General features: G+C 48.3%; 5 protein-coding genes across 5 annotated transcripts; 2 read left to right on the forward strand and 3 right to left on the reverse strand.

Annotated features, from left to right (window-relative positions):
- Positions 1 to 2,194: 2,194 nt before the first annotated feature.
- On the reverse strand, positions 2,195 to 6,836 carry N7509_004977 (putative ABC multidrug transporter; the record flags this gene model as incomplete). The annotated part of the gene is made up of 4 exons (XM_056629614.1): positions 2,195 to 3,635; positions 3,698 to 6,039; positions 6,098 to 6,156; positions 6,212 to 6,836. Coding segments are annotated over 4 exons (4,467 nt in total), but the record flags the coding sequence as incomplete, so codon positions are not given.
- Positions 6,837 to 8,758: 1,922 nt separating this feature from the next.
- Positions 8,759 to 11,023, reverse strand: N7509_004978 (uncharacterized protein; the record flags this gene model as incomplete). The annotated part of the gene is made up of 11 exons (XM_056629615.1): positions 8,759 to 8,917; positions 8,982 to 9,108; positions 9,164 to 9,260; positions 9,311 to 9,707; positions 9,760 to 10,202; positions 10,262 to 10,307; positions 10,363 to 10,427; positions 10,476 to 10,616; positions 10,674 to 10,798; positions 10,858 to 10,877; positions 10,943 to 11,023. The coding sequence occupies 11 exons, from the start codon at positions 11,021 to 11,023 to the stop codon at positions 8,759 to 8,761; spliced, it is 1,701 nt and encodes a 566-aa protein (XP_056488917.1).
- Positions 11,024 to 12,860: 1,837 nt separating this feature from the next.
- N7509_004979 (uncharacterized protein) lies at positions 12,861 to 13,665 on the forward strand (the record flags this gene model as incomplete). The annotated part of the gene is made up of 2 exons (XM_056629616.1): positions 12,861 to 13,398; positions 13,454 to 13,665. 2 exons carry the CDS (start codon positions 12,861 to 12,863, stop codon positions 13,663 to 13,665), a joined length of 750 nt encoding a protein of 249 aa, XP_056488918.1.
- A 201-nt stretch (positions 13,666 to 13,866) lies between these two features.
- Positions 13,867 to 14,130, reverse strand: N7509_004980 (uncharacterized protein; the record flags this gene model as incomplete). Its single annotated transcript, XM_056629617.1, has 1 exon — positions 13,867 to 14,130. One exon carries the CDS (start codon positions 14,128 to 14,130, stop codon positions 13,867 to 13,869), a length of 264 nt encoding a protein of 87 aa, XP_056488919.1.
- Positions 14,131 to 15,303: 1,173 nt separating this feature from the next.
- N7509_004981 (uncharacterized protein) lies at positions 15,304 to 15,999 on the forward strand (the record flags this gene model as incomplete). The annotated part of the gene is made up of 1 exon (XM_056629618.1): positions 15,304 to 15,999. One exon carries the CDS (start codon positions 15,304 to 15,306, stop codon positions 15,997 to 15,999), a length of 696 nt encoding a protein of 231 aa, XP_056488920.1.
- Between the last annotated feature and the right edge of the window lie 92 nt (positions 16,000 to 16,091).

Below are 16,091 nucleotides of genomic sequence, written 5' to 3' on the forward strand. Positions count from 1 at the left end.
GAATTGCTAACACAGGCGCAAAGAATGTCAAGGTGGAATGTATTCGCTGCGTCAATGGGTATTATTTTAGTAGGAATAGCTGCGTGAGCTGATTGATTACATGAAATATTACTGCGTATGCCTGTTACTTCAAACATAACTTGAAATCACACAAAGTAGACAATAGATTCGAAGCCTAGGTTGCACCGATCTGCGATGAGACATCCCCTACTAGGCACCTGGGCCCCATAAAGACAAGCAAAAAACACCCTTTTGATTAGCTAATAATTACGGCAAACGTGAATGATAATTACACTCAAGAAGATGTTATCAAAGCCGAGGTCTCAGCCTATAGAATTGCTGACATTAGAATTCCTATGGCTAATTCCTAAGAAGCCGAACTGCCCCAGTCTGCAACGGCAGCGCAAGGGCCGGACCGACGGGCCGCCAAGATCCACTTTACATAGCTATCGTCAATACAGTTGCATGCTCCATGGCCCAGATGCTTATGGGGAGGCTCGTGTCGCACATTTTGGCCGATGGCAAATTCTCAATTGGAAGTAGTGACGAATTCGTCGCGATGAATGTCATTTCTCCCGGGCTGTCCCGGCGATTGAACGCGATACCACTGTACAAAGTACGTATTGCATCATCCCTTGCATGATTGGTAATGCAACAGAATCCATGGACCGTAGCCAGATGCTTTCCGATATGAGATATGACAGGCGTCGACACCTACCGACGTGGTGAGTAACCGGTGAAGATTAAGCTGCGGGCGCTACCTTGAGCCGACCTTGACTCATGGTACGCATGATGTCATACTCTGCCATGTATTCCATTATTCATTTCAGGGAAGAGGTCTTGTGAGACGTCGGTACTGAGATATCACTGACTTGCAAGGTCATAGTATGCAGATCGATGCAGAGTCTAGATTAGATACATCACAGGCTAGGTGAGCCCCGGAGCCCGTAAACCGGTACAGAGATACCCAGCGCTATTATTGGAGCCTAAATATCTATTACTAGTATTTATACCTGGGTCGCCTTCTTTCCTTTCATTGAAATCAATCCAATTAGCCCACATAATCTTTCCATTTCCACGACGGTCAGGGTCAGGAGAAAAGCAAGGATCATCAAAAATTATAATAGTATATTCGTAGTAACTTAGAATACAGATTATTTAATAGAAACTTCCTAACAGAGTCTAAAATAACCTTGACTATAGTGCCTATAGCAATATTGATCTAGCTAAGAACGATATAAATATTAATTAGCACTAGGGTATCACTATCATCTGCAGAATATCCACTGTCCAAATATATTTGAAAAAAAGACCCAAGAATAGAATTTAGATAGCATATTAATCTAGCTAGGCCTCCAGGGCTCGCAGCAAACTATAAGTGTAAAGTTGAAATTTTATACTATATTTTGGTTCAAGTTGGCTCGCATACTAGTATTAAGTCTGGACTACCTAGGTAGTAGTAGGATTAAATTAGATAATTTGAATACTAGTACCAGCCCTGGAGTAGTCCGGATATTAAATTTTATCAATACTAGTGGTATACCCGATATACAACTTTAAAAGCCAAGAGCCGGTCGGCCACCGGCACATAAGAAGACCCCGACAGGTCGGCATACCGATCTGGAGATAATATCCCAACGGGTTTGCATGCTCCGAATCCCGATCGAACTGTGGAGACTAAAAGGCGATAGTGTAGCATTAATGTCTTGGCTTTATTTGGCTTAACTTGATCTGGATAGCTTGAAAAACGCTAAAATTTAATTTCTTTTTCTTCACTTATTTCTGTCATTCTTGGCGAATTGCCAAGGACCCACCGAGAGGCTAGAATTATTTGCTCTTGAGAAAAAGATGACCCCTTTAGTTATTTGCCATGTGCCACCTCGGCTATTTCAGTTCTCATGTGCTGAGAATTAAGCTGCAAGTCACCGGATAGGAGCTTGTACCCATAGCCGTGGTTATGGATGCTTCAAATTGCTCTTCATGGCGGTATACTACTAGACTGTACACTATAGCTCTGCACGAGGGGGTGAGTTTGAAAATTTTCAAATTTCAATTGCTAGTATTATAGCCTCTGCGGCCAACGACGCCAGGTCTATATAATTCAGAATCAAGTTAAAGAGGTAAAAGCAGTATAAACGAAGGCAAAGAAGATGTACATAGAATGAAAGGGTAAAGAGAGGAGTGAGCGGTCAATTTATTGACCAGCCTTGGATTTCTTCGACGGGATGATGCTGCTAAGCTTCTGCTTGATGCCGTCAAGACTCCATTTCTTGACCCGGAAAGAGTAGTAGAGAATGGTAGCCATGAAGATATTGAAGATGATAAAGGCCCACACGATGCCAAAGTTTCTCCAGCGGTCGGAGTAGTAGATCCCTGATTGCGCCGTAAACTGATCGGCAACCTGCAAAGAGCAGTACTCGCAACTGGAAGTAGCGTCCTTGTTAAGCACTTGACCGCCGGCCAAGGTCGCATACTTCTCGAGATACTGCCAGCATGTTTGGCCAGATGGCGGATCAAAGATGGAGAGTTCAGACTGGGAACATTCAATGGCTCGATCGTGAACCTGGGTTGATACCATGCCTCCAACCCAGTATGTGAAGGGCGAGACGCGGTACATGAAGATCCAGAATCCTGGGAGGGCGGAGGGGGGTTGCATCACACCGTTGAAAGTGAGAGACATTGCGAAAAGAAGGACGACGACTGCGCTGGCAGTCTGGGCATCGGGCAGCGCGGCAATGCACATTTGAGCAAATGTGCTGGCGTAGATGAAGAATTGGATGCAAAATAGAAGGACAGTGCCTTGGCTGAGGGAGCTGGGGATACCCACGACGGCGTAGAAATAACAAGCAAAGATGAGAATACCGGTGACGGCCATATAGGGAATTTCGACAATGACGTTGGCGATGAGGAATGCCTTCCAGGAATAGGCCTTGGAGGGCCTCTCGCGAACCTCATAGAGGGATCGTTGGGTGACGAAGAGAGGCATCAATTGCTGCACCAGAGATGTGAAGATTGTGCAAAGCATGAATACCGAGTAGATGATTGTCTGCATTCCTTGCAGCGAAGTTTTGGCTTGGTAGAATGAGAACCCGATGAAGAGACCAGCGGCAATACCCAGCCCCCACTTAGAGACAACGTACGAGGGCATGCGCCAGTACTGTTGGAAAACACGATAGGTGACTTGGTACAGCTGGAACCAGAATGGCATGGCAAACTCGGCGGTGGCAGAGGCATCCTCGGCCTCAGCCTGTTGGCCTTGCTTTTCCTTGTGGATGCGGTCGATCTCGGCTTGGACGGCGACGGATTCCTTGCTTTGCTTCCAGACATCAAACCAATCTTGGCCCTGGGGGTTCGTTCCGGCATTTACCACATCAAGCATGAACTCAGCGGGGTTCTCGTTGTCATCGCACTTTCGGGCACCGTTGGCCTCAAAGTAGTCCAAGAGGGTGCGAGATTGTTCGCCGACAGGACCAAAGTAAACGGTCTTACCACCTCGGGCTAAGAACAGGAGCTGATCAAATTGCTGGAAGAGAATGGCGCTAGGCTGGTGAATTGTGCAAAGAACTGCTTGGCCATGCTCGGCAAGCTTGCGCAAGAAAGAGCAAATAGCCCAAGAACTCTGGGAGTCGAGACCACTAAGGCATAGTCAGTACATGCAGGACTGGGGAGATAGCAAAATTATGAGACAAAAACATACCTGGTGGGTTCATCCAAAAAGAGAAGAAGTTTAGGCTTCGCAGCCAATTCAACACCGATAGTCAACAGCTTACGCTGCTCGACATTCAGACCTTCACCAGGAACACCGACAATTGCCTCAGCAAAGTCTTCCATCCGAAGCATCCCGATGACCTGCTCGACATAGTCGTACTTTTCCTTCATCGAGACACTGGCAGGCTGACGCAGAAGAGCACTGAATCGCAAACTCTCGCGAACAGTTGCAGTTTCGAGGTGAAGATCCTGCTGCTGGACGTAGCCGGTTTTCCGCTGGAAGCTAGCATCGAGGCCTTTTCCATTGACAAACATATCGCCAGTGATAACACCCATGGAGGTTCGGTGAGCCAGAACATCTAGAAGAGTAGTCTTACCAGCACCACTAACACCCATAAGTGCAGTGAGAGTGCCTGGCTTGACCCATCCAGAAACATGATCCAAAAGTCGTCGGGGCTCACCCTTGATCTCAATATCATAAGAGACATCGCGCCAAGTAAAAACATCAGTCTGAGGTTGAATAGCAGACATTCCCTGGCCTTCTTCTGCATCAGAGGTGGACTGTTTTACCGGAGCTCCGGTCGTATTCTCAACATCGTCGCCAGATTTCTCGTGACCACGGCGCATGTAAGCAGGCTCATGGCCACGGCGGAACACAAGAGCCTCGGCGGTGCTGGTGGTAGAGGAGTTCAACTCGCAAGCAATGAAGTAGATAGCCATGAAGCCGACCAGGAAAGCGAACAGGATTCCAAGGTTGCGCCATACATGCTCATAGGTGTACCTGTAGTTCAACCAGATGTATCGGTCGCCGTTGACAGTTTGTTCACCAGCAACGGAGCCAATGACGGAGCAGGAAAATGAGGTTCCCGACATATCAGCATAAGAGGGGACAAATTGCGAGCAAGGGAAATCCCTCCCATGGAATTCGTTGGCGATCAGAATTTCGAAGGCGTAGTAGATAGGATTCAGATAATGAATCCACTCAAACCAGGGATGCATGGATGGAACTGGTAAGACAAAACCTGTATATACGACGAGAGCGAGGATCATGACACCAGAGAGACCCATGGCCTGAGAGATTGTCTTCGTGACAGCTGCCAAAGTTCGGAACACCGCACTCATGACAAACATAATCAGGAAAGTAACCAGGAAGTACAGGAAGAATTGTCCAGCTTCTCGCTTAAGGCCGGAAAGGAAGTAAATGATGATGTTGAAGGCGACGGCGAGGGTAAATTTGACAGGTATATCCGCTGCTATACCAGCCATTGCCTCTGTGAACGGATGATAAAATGCATATGAATTATGCTTTTCAACAATTGGGCGTTGGGAATAAAGACTGTTGATTTCACTCATCGCAGTAAGAGCGTTGAGCAGGACGGCAAAGAAGAGGGTGGCTCCACGAGCTTGGAAGCCAGAGGTCACGGCGGGGGAATTGTAGAACACGGATCCGATAATCAGTGCCATAATTATGTTACTAACCACGGTAGAGACTGTCGCGGCTGCATCATTCCAGAGGCGCTGATAGGCGCGAACGGTGTTCAGCTTGATCTGCATAGGCACGCTGATAATATATGGCGACTTGGGGCGGGTGTGCTTGGCCTGCTTGCCACGCTTCTTCTCCTGGAATTCAATGGCAGCCGAGGAGTCTGCTTCCACTGGGTATTCTTTCTCATATTCGGCAATTTCCTTTTGAAGTTGTGCGTACTCGGGAGAGTTGAGCCAATATTTCTCGAAGTCCTCAGGGGTGCGAGGAACACGGTTTTCCATGCCAGGTTGAGCCTGACGCTCATCAGCGTTTGTCACTGAGGTGAGGAAGTCTCCAGTCGTCTGTCGGGGTGGGCAAACCCATCCTTGTCGCTCGAAAAATTCCTTTGCGACCTTGGCTTGTCCAAAGAATACTTGGCGACCTTCATAAAGAACAACAACCTTATCAAAGATGTCATAGATGTTTTGGCTAGCTTGGTAGGCAGCAACGAAGTGAGAAGAGCCGGCGAGATCCGAAAGAAGACGCAAAGATTCGACAAACTTCAAGGCTGTTGCCGAGTCGAGACCTCGAGTGGAGTTATCCCAAGCTCCTAGGGGAGCTGCTGCCACAGCCATCTCAGCAATACTAACACGCTTTCTTTCACCACCGGAGACACCGCGAATGAAGTCATCTCCGACTCGCGTGTTATAGGTGTGACTGAGGCCAAAGACTGCCATCACAACTTGTGCCATATACTTGGAGAACTCCGAGCGAGACATGCCTTCGAAGCGATGAGTTGGGGTTCGTGTCGCACTGGCAAATTCCAATGTTTGTCCGACCGTCAAGTGGGGGAAATGGCGATCGACCTAGAAGGATAGCATCGTCAGAAGACTGTTGAGCATAAAATAGGTCTGAGAGTCTCACCTCTTGGTTGTATACTACTTCGCCTTTGTACTCCTTAATCATGCGGGATTGGGGAATTCCTATCATATCGAGTTAGCAAGATATCTGACTAAAATATTGGAAATAGTTCCATACCGTTATAGTGAATGGTGCTTTCTTTGTCAAGCTCCAAACCATGCAGTTCACCAGTAATAGTTTTAAGCATGGTACTGCAACCAGAGCCAGGACGACCCAGGACGAGAAGCAATTCGCCCTTCTTCACTAGACCATTGAAGTCCTTCAGGATTCGCCTTTTGGGGGCGTGTGATTCCCGAATCATCTGTGGAATTCGAACAGGGGCGGTCAACATGGAGTCAACAGTATCCTGGAACTGCAAAGCTGCCCCTGATCCGTAGACATTGAGGTTTTTGAAGACAATTCCCAAGTTCTGGCCACGATGAGTGCCATCGCGCTGGGCGTCGCTCATGGCCATACCGAGCCATTTCCGAAGGTCGAATTCTTTCGATTGAGGGTTCAATGATGCATCGTGTTGGGCGACTGATGCAAGACGATGGGTGGGAATTGTTGATTGTCGGCGAGATTGCTGAGTAGCAATCCGCGTGAGCGTCTCCACGTCATGTTGTTCGATATAGTTGAGTGGCTCGTATGTTGGTGTTGATTCATCCTTGGACCAATGATCCTCATCATGTGTATGTTCTGAAGAGGAAGACATGGTTGAAAGATAGGAGGAGGCGGCCTCCGATCCGGGGAAGAATGGAATACTAGTAGAAGAATGTCTGATGACGATAGAGAAATCAAGAACTAAAGGGATGGTACGGAGCGGCAGCCCCGAAGGTATTTAAAAGGATAGGAGGGGGAAGCAAAACAGAGTTTACAATCTGGAACGGGTGAAAATTCGATTTAGGCACCCCACGAGCTGGAATCAGATATAACGTTCGCTAGGTACGGCTGAGATCCAACTGCTCCGATGTTTTCGGTCGAGCTATCGAAGCAGTGGGTCTCGGAGTCGGTTCAAAAGTGAGGGCCGGCTCTGCGACTCCATAGCCCCGGCCGCGAAAGAATATGTGAAAAGCAGCGATGTGATTGGCCTCGGATGGGGCTCAATCCGGTGGTGGATCAAAATCGGCGTCGATCATTCGCAAAGCTGCCCCCTTCCCGGAAGGGGACGCCCCTTTGCCCTTCCGCTGACTCAGTGCTATCCGGGTTCCGAGGATTTTTTCTGGTTGATTACAATCAAGAAATTGGATTTACAGGTTGTCTATAGGGTTCTGGAATTCTGTCCCACTATCGCTAAGTTGTTTCATTGTCGCCACTTTCAGAGTATGTATCGCAACCCAAGAACTCCGAGTCCGTACGCGATATCAAACACCTCAAAGGCCTGGGTATCTTTGCCAAGAGGGCTACAGTCATGATGTCACCATTATGTACAATAAAATACTACGTACTTAGGCCCAACAGGAAGCAATAGGTTGGGCGGTAATCGGGCCTGGGGATAGATCAATGGTGAAAGGTGATTACGAGACGTTGCAATTTTATCCACTCACATTGGAAATTTCTCCTGGACCATGTGGTGGATAGCTCGTGTCAATGCACGATTGGAAATATCCCCGCTATTCATATATTGAATATTAGTGCCACCACTCACATCCACTGCTTTCTTCGGTGGGTGTGACGACGATCTCTCCGAGGGGCTCTTTTGGAATATAGCTTTGAGATATCCCCATAGCAGATGGATTGCCTTGTTCGGCAGTGGGTGCGAGCGGCGGCACTACGAGTAGCCTTGGGCGATCCTGATCCCACATAGTTAAAATAGCCAGCAAATAAACACACGCATATGAGGGGACAAAAGAATCGATTCGCACTCCATAGATGGTTCTACCGAAGAGAGGCCGGTTCTCGTTTCTTACCACCGACTCAGCGGCGAAGGCTACGTACTATCAGCTTACCCAAATGACCTCATAATAGCAGGCCCGATTTACTTACGCTGTCAGCAACCTAATCTTCGCGCTATGCTCTGCCCGGCCCTCCTGCATATGTATTTATGCAGTAATTCATGCGGTCCCGAGCACGGCATCGGCGACACCCGGGCCAAGATCTGACCAATTGACCCACCAAAAAACTGTTCCGAGTGGCAGCCAAGGGGTTGGTGGCGGCTCCGCTCAGAAATAAATAGGAGACATCGGAATCGGAAGGATTTGTCACCGATCCCGATCTGTCTTCTCGTGCCAGCCCTACGAGTACACCCGCCTGCTAGTCGCCTGCGCCACGTCAACATCTATTCGATAGGATTGCCCGTAAGTTTGCCGCTTATTAAGCGGGACTTGGTTGTGAAGTGAGTAACTTTGAAATATTTAAACGCTGTCAGATCTTGGCCAGATATCGCGGGGGCTGTGCTTACTGGACGTACCCTGGTCATTTGCAGCATGCGCCACGAAATATCCATTGAAACCACTAAATACGCAGCAGCTGTTACATGCTCAGGATACAGCTCTACTGTGTTTTTAGAGGTCTGGGTCAGCAAAGACACATAGAATCGGGGCAGACAAAAGACATAGAAATGCACGTAGAATTTCATATGTACATATTCTCTTTAACGCTTTTACAGTTGCAGAAAGATTCATCTATGCGAAAAGAACACATCAGGGTATATAGCCGGTTAAGTCCGTGAGGGTACTCAAATTCTCAAACCGAACCAACGATCTCTCTGTGTTGATCTGTTGGCTTCAAATCCTCCGCATCATCGAGTGGGGTCCCACGCAAATCAGCCTCGATATGCTTAATACGTTCTTTTTCTTCGTGGGCCGATATATCTCCGAAAATGAGATCCATATCCTCTAGAGTCTAAATTGCATCAACGTCAGTGCTGTCCTTCAATTTCAAGCAGTAAGGGGTCGGGATTCAGTACCTTTCCACGTGTTTCTGGAATACAGAAGAATGTAAAGATAAATGCAATCAAAGCAAAGGCCGCGAAGAAGATATATGTGCCCCACGTGATGGTGTCGAGCATGTCAGGGGTGACTAGGCCGATGATGCTGGCAAAGGAGTTAGAAATGGCAGGGCAGTGGGGCTCGTGGGGATCCAACGTACAAGTTGCACATCCATGTGGCAGATGTGGTGATGGAAATGGCCTTTGATCGAATTGAGAGATTGAATATCTCTGAGGGAAGCACCCAACCAATAGGTCCTGAAGTGATTGTTAGTGGGAGACGTTGAATATTTCACCGAGACACTTACCGAAGGAATAGGAGAAGTTAATATCGTATATATAGATGAAGGCAATACCTGCCCAGCCAGCGGACTTGTGGCTCATAAGATTAGCCCCATAAGCCCCCAGGATTCCGCCCACGATCACCAGCGAGATACAAGTACCAGCGGCTCCAGCCATTAGAAGAGCTCGACGTCCAAATTTGTCAATCAAGAAGAGCGCTGGAAGTGTAGACAGGCAGTTGACAATGCCGTATACTCCAGTTGCGAGAAGCGAAGTGGTGTTGCCATCCATTCCAAGCTGGCCAAAGATCGTCGGCGCGTAGTAGATCATTGCGTTGCAGCCGATAAATTGCTGGAAGAACATGACCGCACAGCCAATAAAAAGACGCTTAAAGCGTGCCCACTTTGTGAACAAAGACATGTACTAGAAGAGACATGTGAGTTTAGAGCAGAAGATATGCAAACGAAGCACGAACCTGAGCGGCATGTAGTCGCACACCTGAAAGGTTGGGGAAATTTTGTCGAGCGAAGGAGTTTTCCAACATGATGGATGCTCTAACTTCCAAATATTCGCTCTGCAGGGTCGTGGAATCGCGATCCTTTCTGCGCAGTCGTGAGAGAGAGACAAGCGCGTCATCATCACGCTCCTTCATAATCAACCATCGAGGCGATTCTGGGAAGAATATCATTCCGACTCCCAATATCACCGCTGGCACGATCTGAAGTGCCAGTGGAATACGCCAGGAGGCTTCTGATTGCCCGTTGCAGCCCGCCGCCGGGATATCATTATATGGGTCGAAGGTGGGCTTTGCAGATGTCCCACCAGTGTAAGGCATGTCGGGAGCGCAGCGAGTACCACCAACATAATTGGTGCCGTAGTCAATCCAGTAGCTGACGAGAATTCCAATGGTCACGGATACTAGAAGCAATATTAGTATACATATTTTTATCTCAAACCTGGAGGGGTAGAAGGCGAACATTGTTGAGTCACAACCAGACCACCACGAATCTCGGGGATAGAGACCTGTTATATCATTAGCTTGACGTTCAGTCAATACTTTCGCGAAGGCAGATGTCACCTCGGAGATGTATAATGGCACCACCATGGTCATCATTCCGACGGCCAACCCGACAATCGCTCGACCTGAAGGAGTTAGCCATAATTCAACAGCCTAGTGTCTGTTCAACTTACCGGCAAATAGCATCGGTATGTTCACTGCTGCACATTGAATCGCAGATCCAATAACAAAGATGACTACCGCGAGATTGATAGAAAGCTTTCTTCCAACACGGTCCGCGATGGGCCCGTTGATCAAGGATCCGAACCATGCAGCTAATAATTCGTAAGTACAACTACACTGAAACCATCGGTCATATTTCTAGAGCTTACCGAGTAGGAGCGTCGAAACAAACCAGCCTTTGAATCCGCTATCAGTGAAAACACGTGGAAATCGAGCTCCAAATGATTCCATAGTTATCACGCCACTAATGACACCTTGATCATAGCCAAACAACCTTTGTTTCGATCCAATTAGCGAGACATATAGCATGCGGGGATTGAAACAGGCACGTACAAGCCGCCGAGTGTTGAAAACTGGGTAAATATCAGCATCGTGATAATTCTGGTATCGGTACTTCAAGTTGGCGCTTGGCACTTACCGATGCTACACCGCATAGATATGGATTCTGCAAGACCAGCTTGAAGCCGCCCTTTGGCGGAGTATCAACAACGGAGCCCATTCTGATCAAATCGTTCACGATGTTCACACACTCGATAGTGGGAAAGACCGAAACTGGGGAGTCGAGCTCTATATATGCGGTCCAGTTTTATAGCTTTTCCCGGGCGGGAAACAAGAATGCAACCTCTTTGGAGCACTTTCTGTGCCGACTGGAGGACAGTACTCCGCAAGCCGAGTCCGAGCGAGATCATACATAGACTGGCGACATTGCCGTGAGCTCGGGGCGGACTGCAGTACTCCGTCCAATGAGGGCATAAAGGGAGTGATCTTCGGGGCCCGGTTCCTCTCATGGATGGGCCGACTCAATTTAAGGTGTAAACCCCAATGCGGGGAAACTTCGAACCACGGGCGCCCCTAAACTCAGGAAGTATAGCGACAAGCAGCAAGTCAACTTCAGGTAGTACAAGGCTGATGAGGCTGATGATGAAAAATAAGCGGGCAATTCCTGCCAAATCTTTCTTCTTGTGCTCATCAATGAAAAAATAACCCTCAAGTACGGAGGCTGGTATTGCGAAATCGGGAATCTGCCGAGGATGTGGAGAAGGTCGAAAGTTGGGGGCGGGGATGGGGAATCAACGGGGTAAACGGGCCATGCCAGTGCGACCCGGAGAAGAGTGCACCGTCGGCCTTGCTCCGATCAGGCCAGGTCTGAAGTGTGTCTTCCACTGAGCGCAATCCATTGGGAGCTGCTGAGATCTTTTATGTACTACTGGTAGTACTCCGTACTTATCACCCCAATCCTGACCATTTACCTCGGAGTGTCCGCGTCCTGGGCGAAACCCTTGGGAATATTACTAGTAGTAGCCATACGTAGCCGTGACATGTCACATGCTACTAGTACATATTTCCATTTTTTACACTCAAATAATTAGACTGCACAAATCCTATCCCAAAGGTCATTGTACTTCCAAATGCCATTCACCGACTCTCAGGCCGCAGGCCGCAGGCCAAATAGCTTCATAAACTCTCGTCTTCAGCATCTTATCGCTTATAATCATCGATCTATATATTTTAATTTGGGATTTTCAGGCCCTCTCCTAAGTCTGCTGTCAGCAAGAAGATGGCCTGTTGTGCATGAAGCCTACCCACAAATACAGCCCTAGTGCGACAACACTGCCGAATCATCACCATTCCATCCAAAGGATAGTGCAACGGCCTTTTGGGGGACTGAAGCTTTTACTCAGCATGCGGCATATTGAGCAGATTAAACCGCCAGCGCTGACAAATTTCAGTACTGTGTCAGTGAATAAAGCATCCCAGAAATACGGTCAGTTTTTCAATTTTATTCTGGGCTTCAAGTGGCAGCTTGTCTTGTACCCTATACTACAGTCATTTCAGTTTGACGATCATTATATAGACCATAGATAGGCAAGTCTGCTAATAAAGCCTCAAGTCACATCTCATTTGCCTAATTTCTAGTACCGTCACCTCTTCTGCATTAGAAAATGCGGGTTAGCGTATACTATAATGCCACTTGGGCTCTTTGGTCTATTCAAAAATGCCTTGAGCCCTTTGAATCGTAACTAGATCAGTGTGCAGCATAAATGCCTGGAATCACTGACATATTACGCGTCGACCTGGAAATTGTCAACTGATTTGGTCGTTTGCTCTCACTCATTTCTGCTCTCCTTGGCCCAATCAAGCCTCGACCTTCCTTCCACCTTTGAGCCACCCCATCTTCCTTATTTCCTCTTGATCTCTTGCAGGCTCGCATACCACCTTTCATCCGCTATTATCGCGCTCCCAGCAAGCCTTTCTGGTCAGTTATGACTTCACTCAATATCTCACGACGCAAAGCTGACAACTCTCCTCGTCCTCAAGCAGGAATCTCGATTAAAATGGCGACCATTAAGCCTCTGCGTGTCGGGGTTCTCCTCGTTGACGCCGTCCAGCTTCTAGACATTGCTGCCGTCGACCTTCTCTTTATGACGGATCCCGACTACATCAAAGCGATCGGCATGCCAAAGCCAATGCAGGAGCTTGGTAGACCTTGTCAGGTCCATTACATCGGCCGTGGCGGAGCAAAGGAACACTCGCCTGTGACTGCCAACATGGAGCTCACCTTGACGGACTCTCTTACCAGCCCCGCCGTTGCACCCGGACAACTTGACGTGCTCTTCATTCCTGGTCCTCCTCCTGACAGCATGCCATGCGGCGATGACTATCTGGAATTCTTGCATGAACATTTCAAGGCCGGAGTCGAGATTATGTCGGTTTGTACCGCTGCCTTGGTGATTGCATACTCCGGCATCACCAAGGGAAGGGTTGCCACCGCGCCTCGCATCTTGATTCCGCGTCTGCGAAAGGAGTTCCCGGATACTAAGCTCTGGGATGACTCCATGCGAGTGGTTCGTGACGGAAACCTCTGGTCCTGCGGTACGTTATCTTGCAAAGACTGCTTCGTGACACAGCATGGCTGACTATACATTAGGCGGAATCACCAACGGCCATGACTTGATGGCGGAATATCTCCACCAGAACTACCCGGCACCACTTGTGAATGTGATTCTCGGGGCTGCAGATATTGTCCCTCGCAAGATCGAATACCCAACTGGACCTGCCACCGATAATGCCTTCTTCCTCTGGCAAATTATGCGATCCGTGCCTCGCTATGTTCTTCGCATGTGCACCCTCCAGGGCTGAGACGCTATTCAGGGAACTACAGACAAGATGAGAGCCTCAGCTAAGTAAGCATGGCGTTTCAGGAGGCTGGACTTAGTCCCTTGATTGCATTTTAGCCAAGTCCAATCTATTCATTTCGTGACTCATCAAGAAGTATCGGGTCCGATAATGCATAAATCAATCTCTTCTAGTGGCACAATGACAGGTAACACAAATCTGGTTTCACACATCAGAAACACCCTTCTTTAACGCCTCGTCCTCCGGATCCAGCCGTTCTTCTCCCCTCTTTGCCATATGAGGCGTCAACCACCAGGCCGCCCAAGCTCCCAACCCGATACAAACGGGAGAGGCGGCGCGGGCAACAATATAATAGTACTTGTGGGTAATATCAAGCCCAAACCACGCAGCAGTGCTCTCGAGATAGGGGAAATATCGTCTCATAGAGTACGCGAAGCCGGGAGCAGATAAATAGGACGTGACCGCCATATAAAATAAGCGGCGATCTGTCGACCATAGATTCCAAGCATAGCGAAGATGAAAAACAATATACCCCACAAGAAAGCACAGAGAGACGGCCAGCAAGCTGATTATGACCGCCGGTAGGTTTTCCAGTCCCCAAAATGGAGAGGGGCTTCCTGAACTCTCACAACAGTAGATTTCTTCGTCGTGCTCAACTTTTTCCGCAATCGGGATACAAGGGAACCCCAGGTATAGGAGAATAACCTCTGTCGTCCAACACAGGAAGATCCAGGTTTGTGGCGGCAATGGGGATAAACTCTGACCACCTATTTGGGTTATTGCCCGTATCACCGTGAAGAGCTGGAAGTCTGCCGAAAATATATCTGATTATACATTAGTTTTCAAGTGTATATTTGAGTTCGCACGGTGGTAGGATACTACTACATACCCATATTGTGTTGTGTAATATGTCAAAGAAAATGTAGGTAACTGGGAGGAACTTGAACAATCTGATTTTTCTCGTGGACATTGTCTAAATAAAGGGTCCAAATTATCTGAGCTGCGAACACTGCCCCAAACACTAGTAGTCTTGGGGGCCAAAACCACAACCCAATCAATATGTCGGATGCCAAGCTAGGCAGTAGTTTTTTTATCAATACAAAATCTGCCTTAGTGGAGCTTAAACTAACGCCCGACTCTAGTTGTGCTGGAAGTACTATGTGTAGTGGATATGGTTAGTTATGTTCGTACTTTCTCTTCCCCCACGCCAGTTGTTACCACACTCCTCACTATTACTATCACCACCACATCCTTAAGCACAGAAAAGGCTAGATTAAATGCATAGACAATAGTCTTTGATACCAGTCTATTCTATTTCCTTCTAATACTATCAACCATCTTTACAACTTGAGTCCCCCTTTCCCGAATCTGTTCCTTGCATGAGGGGCACCCAAACCCTAAAAGGTCCAAAGGTCCAAAAGACCCCACAGTTTCCAGAACCCGCGACCGACGTCATCCCGCAAGATGACTGCAACTGATGACCATGATCATGGCTATGGGAGTACCCTCCGATGTCATTGGGGAAATATCCATCCAACATCAAACTCCCACTCCCACTTTAGGCTGAAGCAGAGCAGAGCAGAAACAACTACTGAGCTTTCTTTCCCTCCACTCCACCCATTTCGAATAAACGCCATATAAATGCCCACCGACATCTCAATCCTCGTCTTCGTCGCCTCGCCACTCGACTACGCCCGATACCGGCATACAGCTCTATTCTTCGACTTTGCGCAAACACAACGGCAAGAGACAGACAAGAAGGACCACCCAGCGGTCCTTGAAAATGGGATCAATACCCAGACTGGAAATGAGCTACGGCTCAAGAATGCGGGAAATGCAGGCGCAGATGTAGATGGATCTCCATCTCCATCTACAGACCCCGCCTCCTCCTCCTCCTCCTCCCCCTCCTTCGAGGTTAAATCATGTTTGATGGAAATCACCGGATCACCAGGATTCTACAACTTTGCCGAACACATAAACTCCGACATCCCCATCTCCTCGTCCAGTACGTTCCAACCACCCCCGTCTCTCTCCAAACCAACCCAAACCACCGCTAACCCAACCCGCCTCTCCAACACAGCTCTAGCCCGCGTAATCCCCGTCTCCTCAATAAAAACCGCACCCCCGCCCGCCCTCCGCCTCATAACATCCGAAACGCCAATCCCCATCGACATCGCAGAGGAAATGGACTGGAATTCGCAGAATTGGGTAGGTGATGCGCTGGGTCGGCTTGTTACGGCGGGGTATTTGGATACGAAGGATCGGGATCGGGCGTTGGATGAGATGGTTGATGTTGTCTTGGAGGCTAAGGATGAGGAGACTTCGGGCTCTTTATGAGGTTGGATTGGAGATGAGGGTATGGATACGGTTGCTTTGCAATGCTCACTGCCGGTGGATGAATATTGTATATTGACTCGGAACTATGTGTA

Source organism: Penicillium cosmopolitanum (genome assembly GCF_028827165.1).
Source record: "Penicillium cosmopolitanum strain IBT 29677 chromosome Unknown utg000006l:49.0-5199605.0:1.0-5204138.0, whole genome shotgun sequence".
NCBI lineage: Eukaryota > Fungi > Ascomycota > Eurotiomycetes > Eurotiales > Aspergillaceae > Penicillium > Penicillium cosmopolitanum.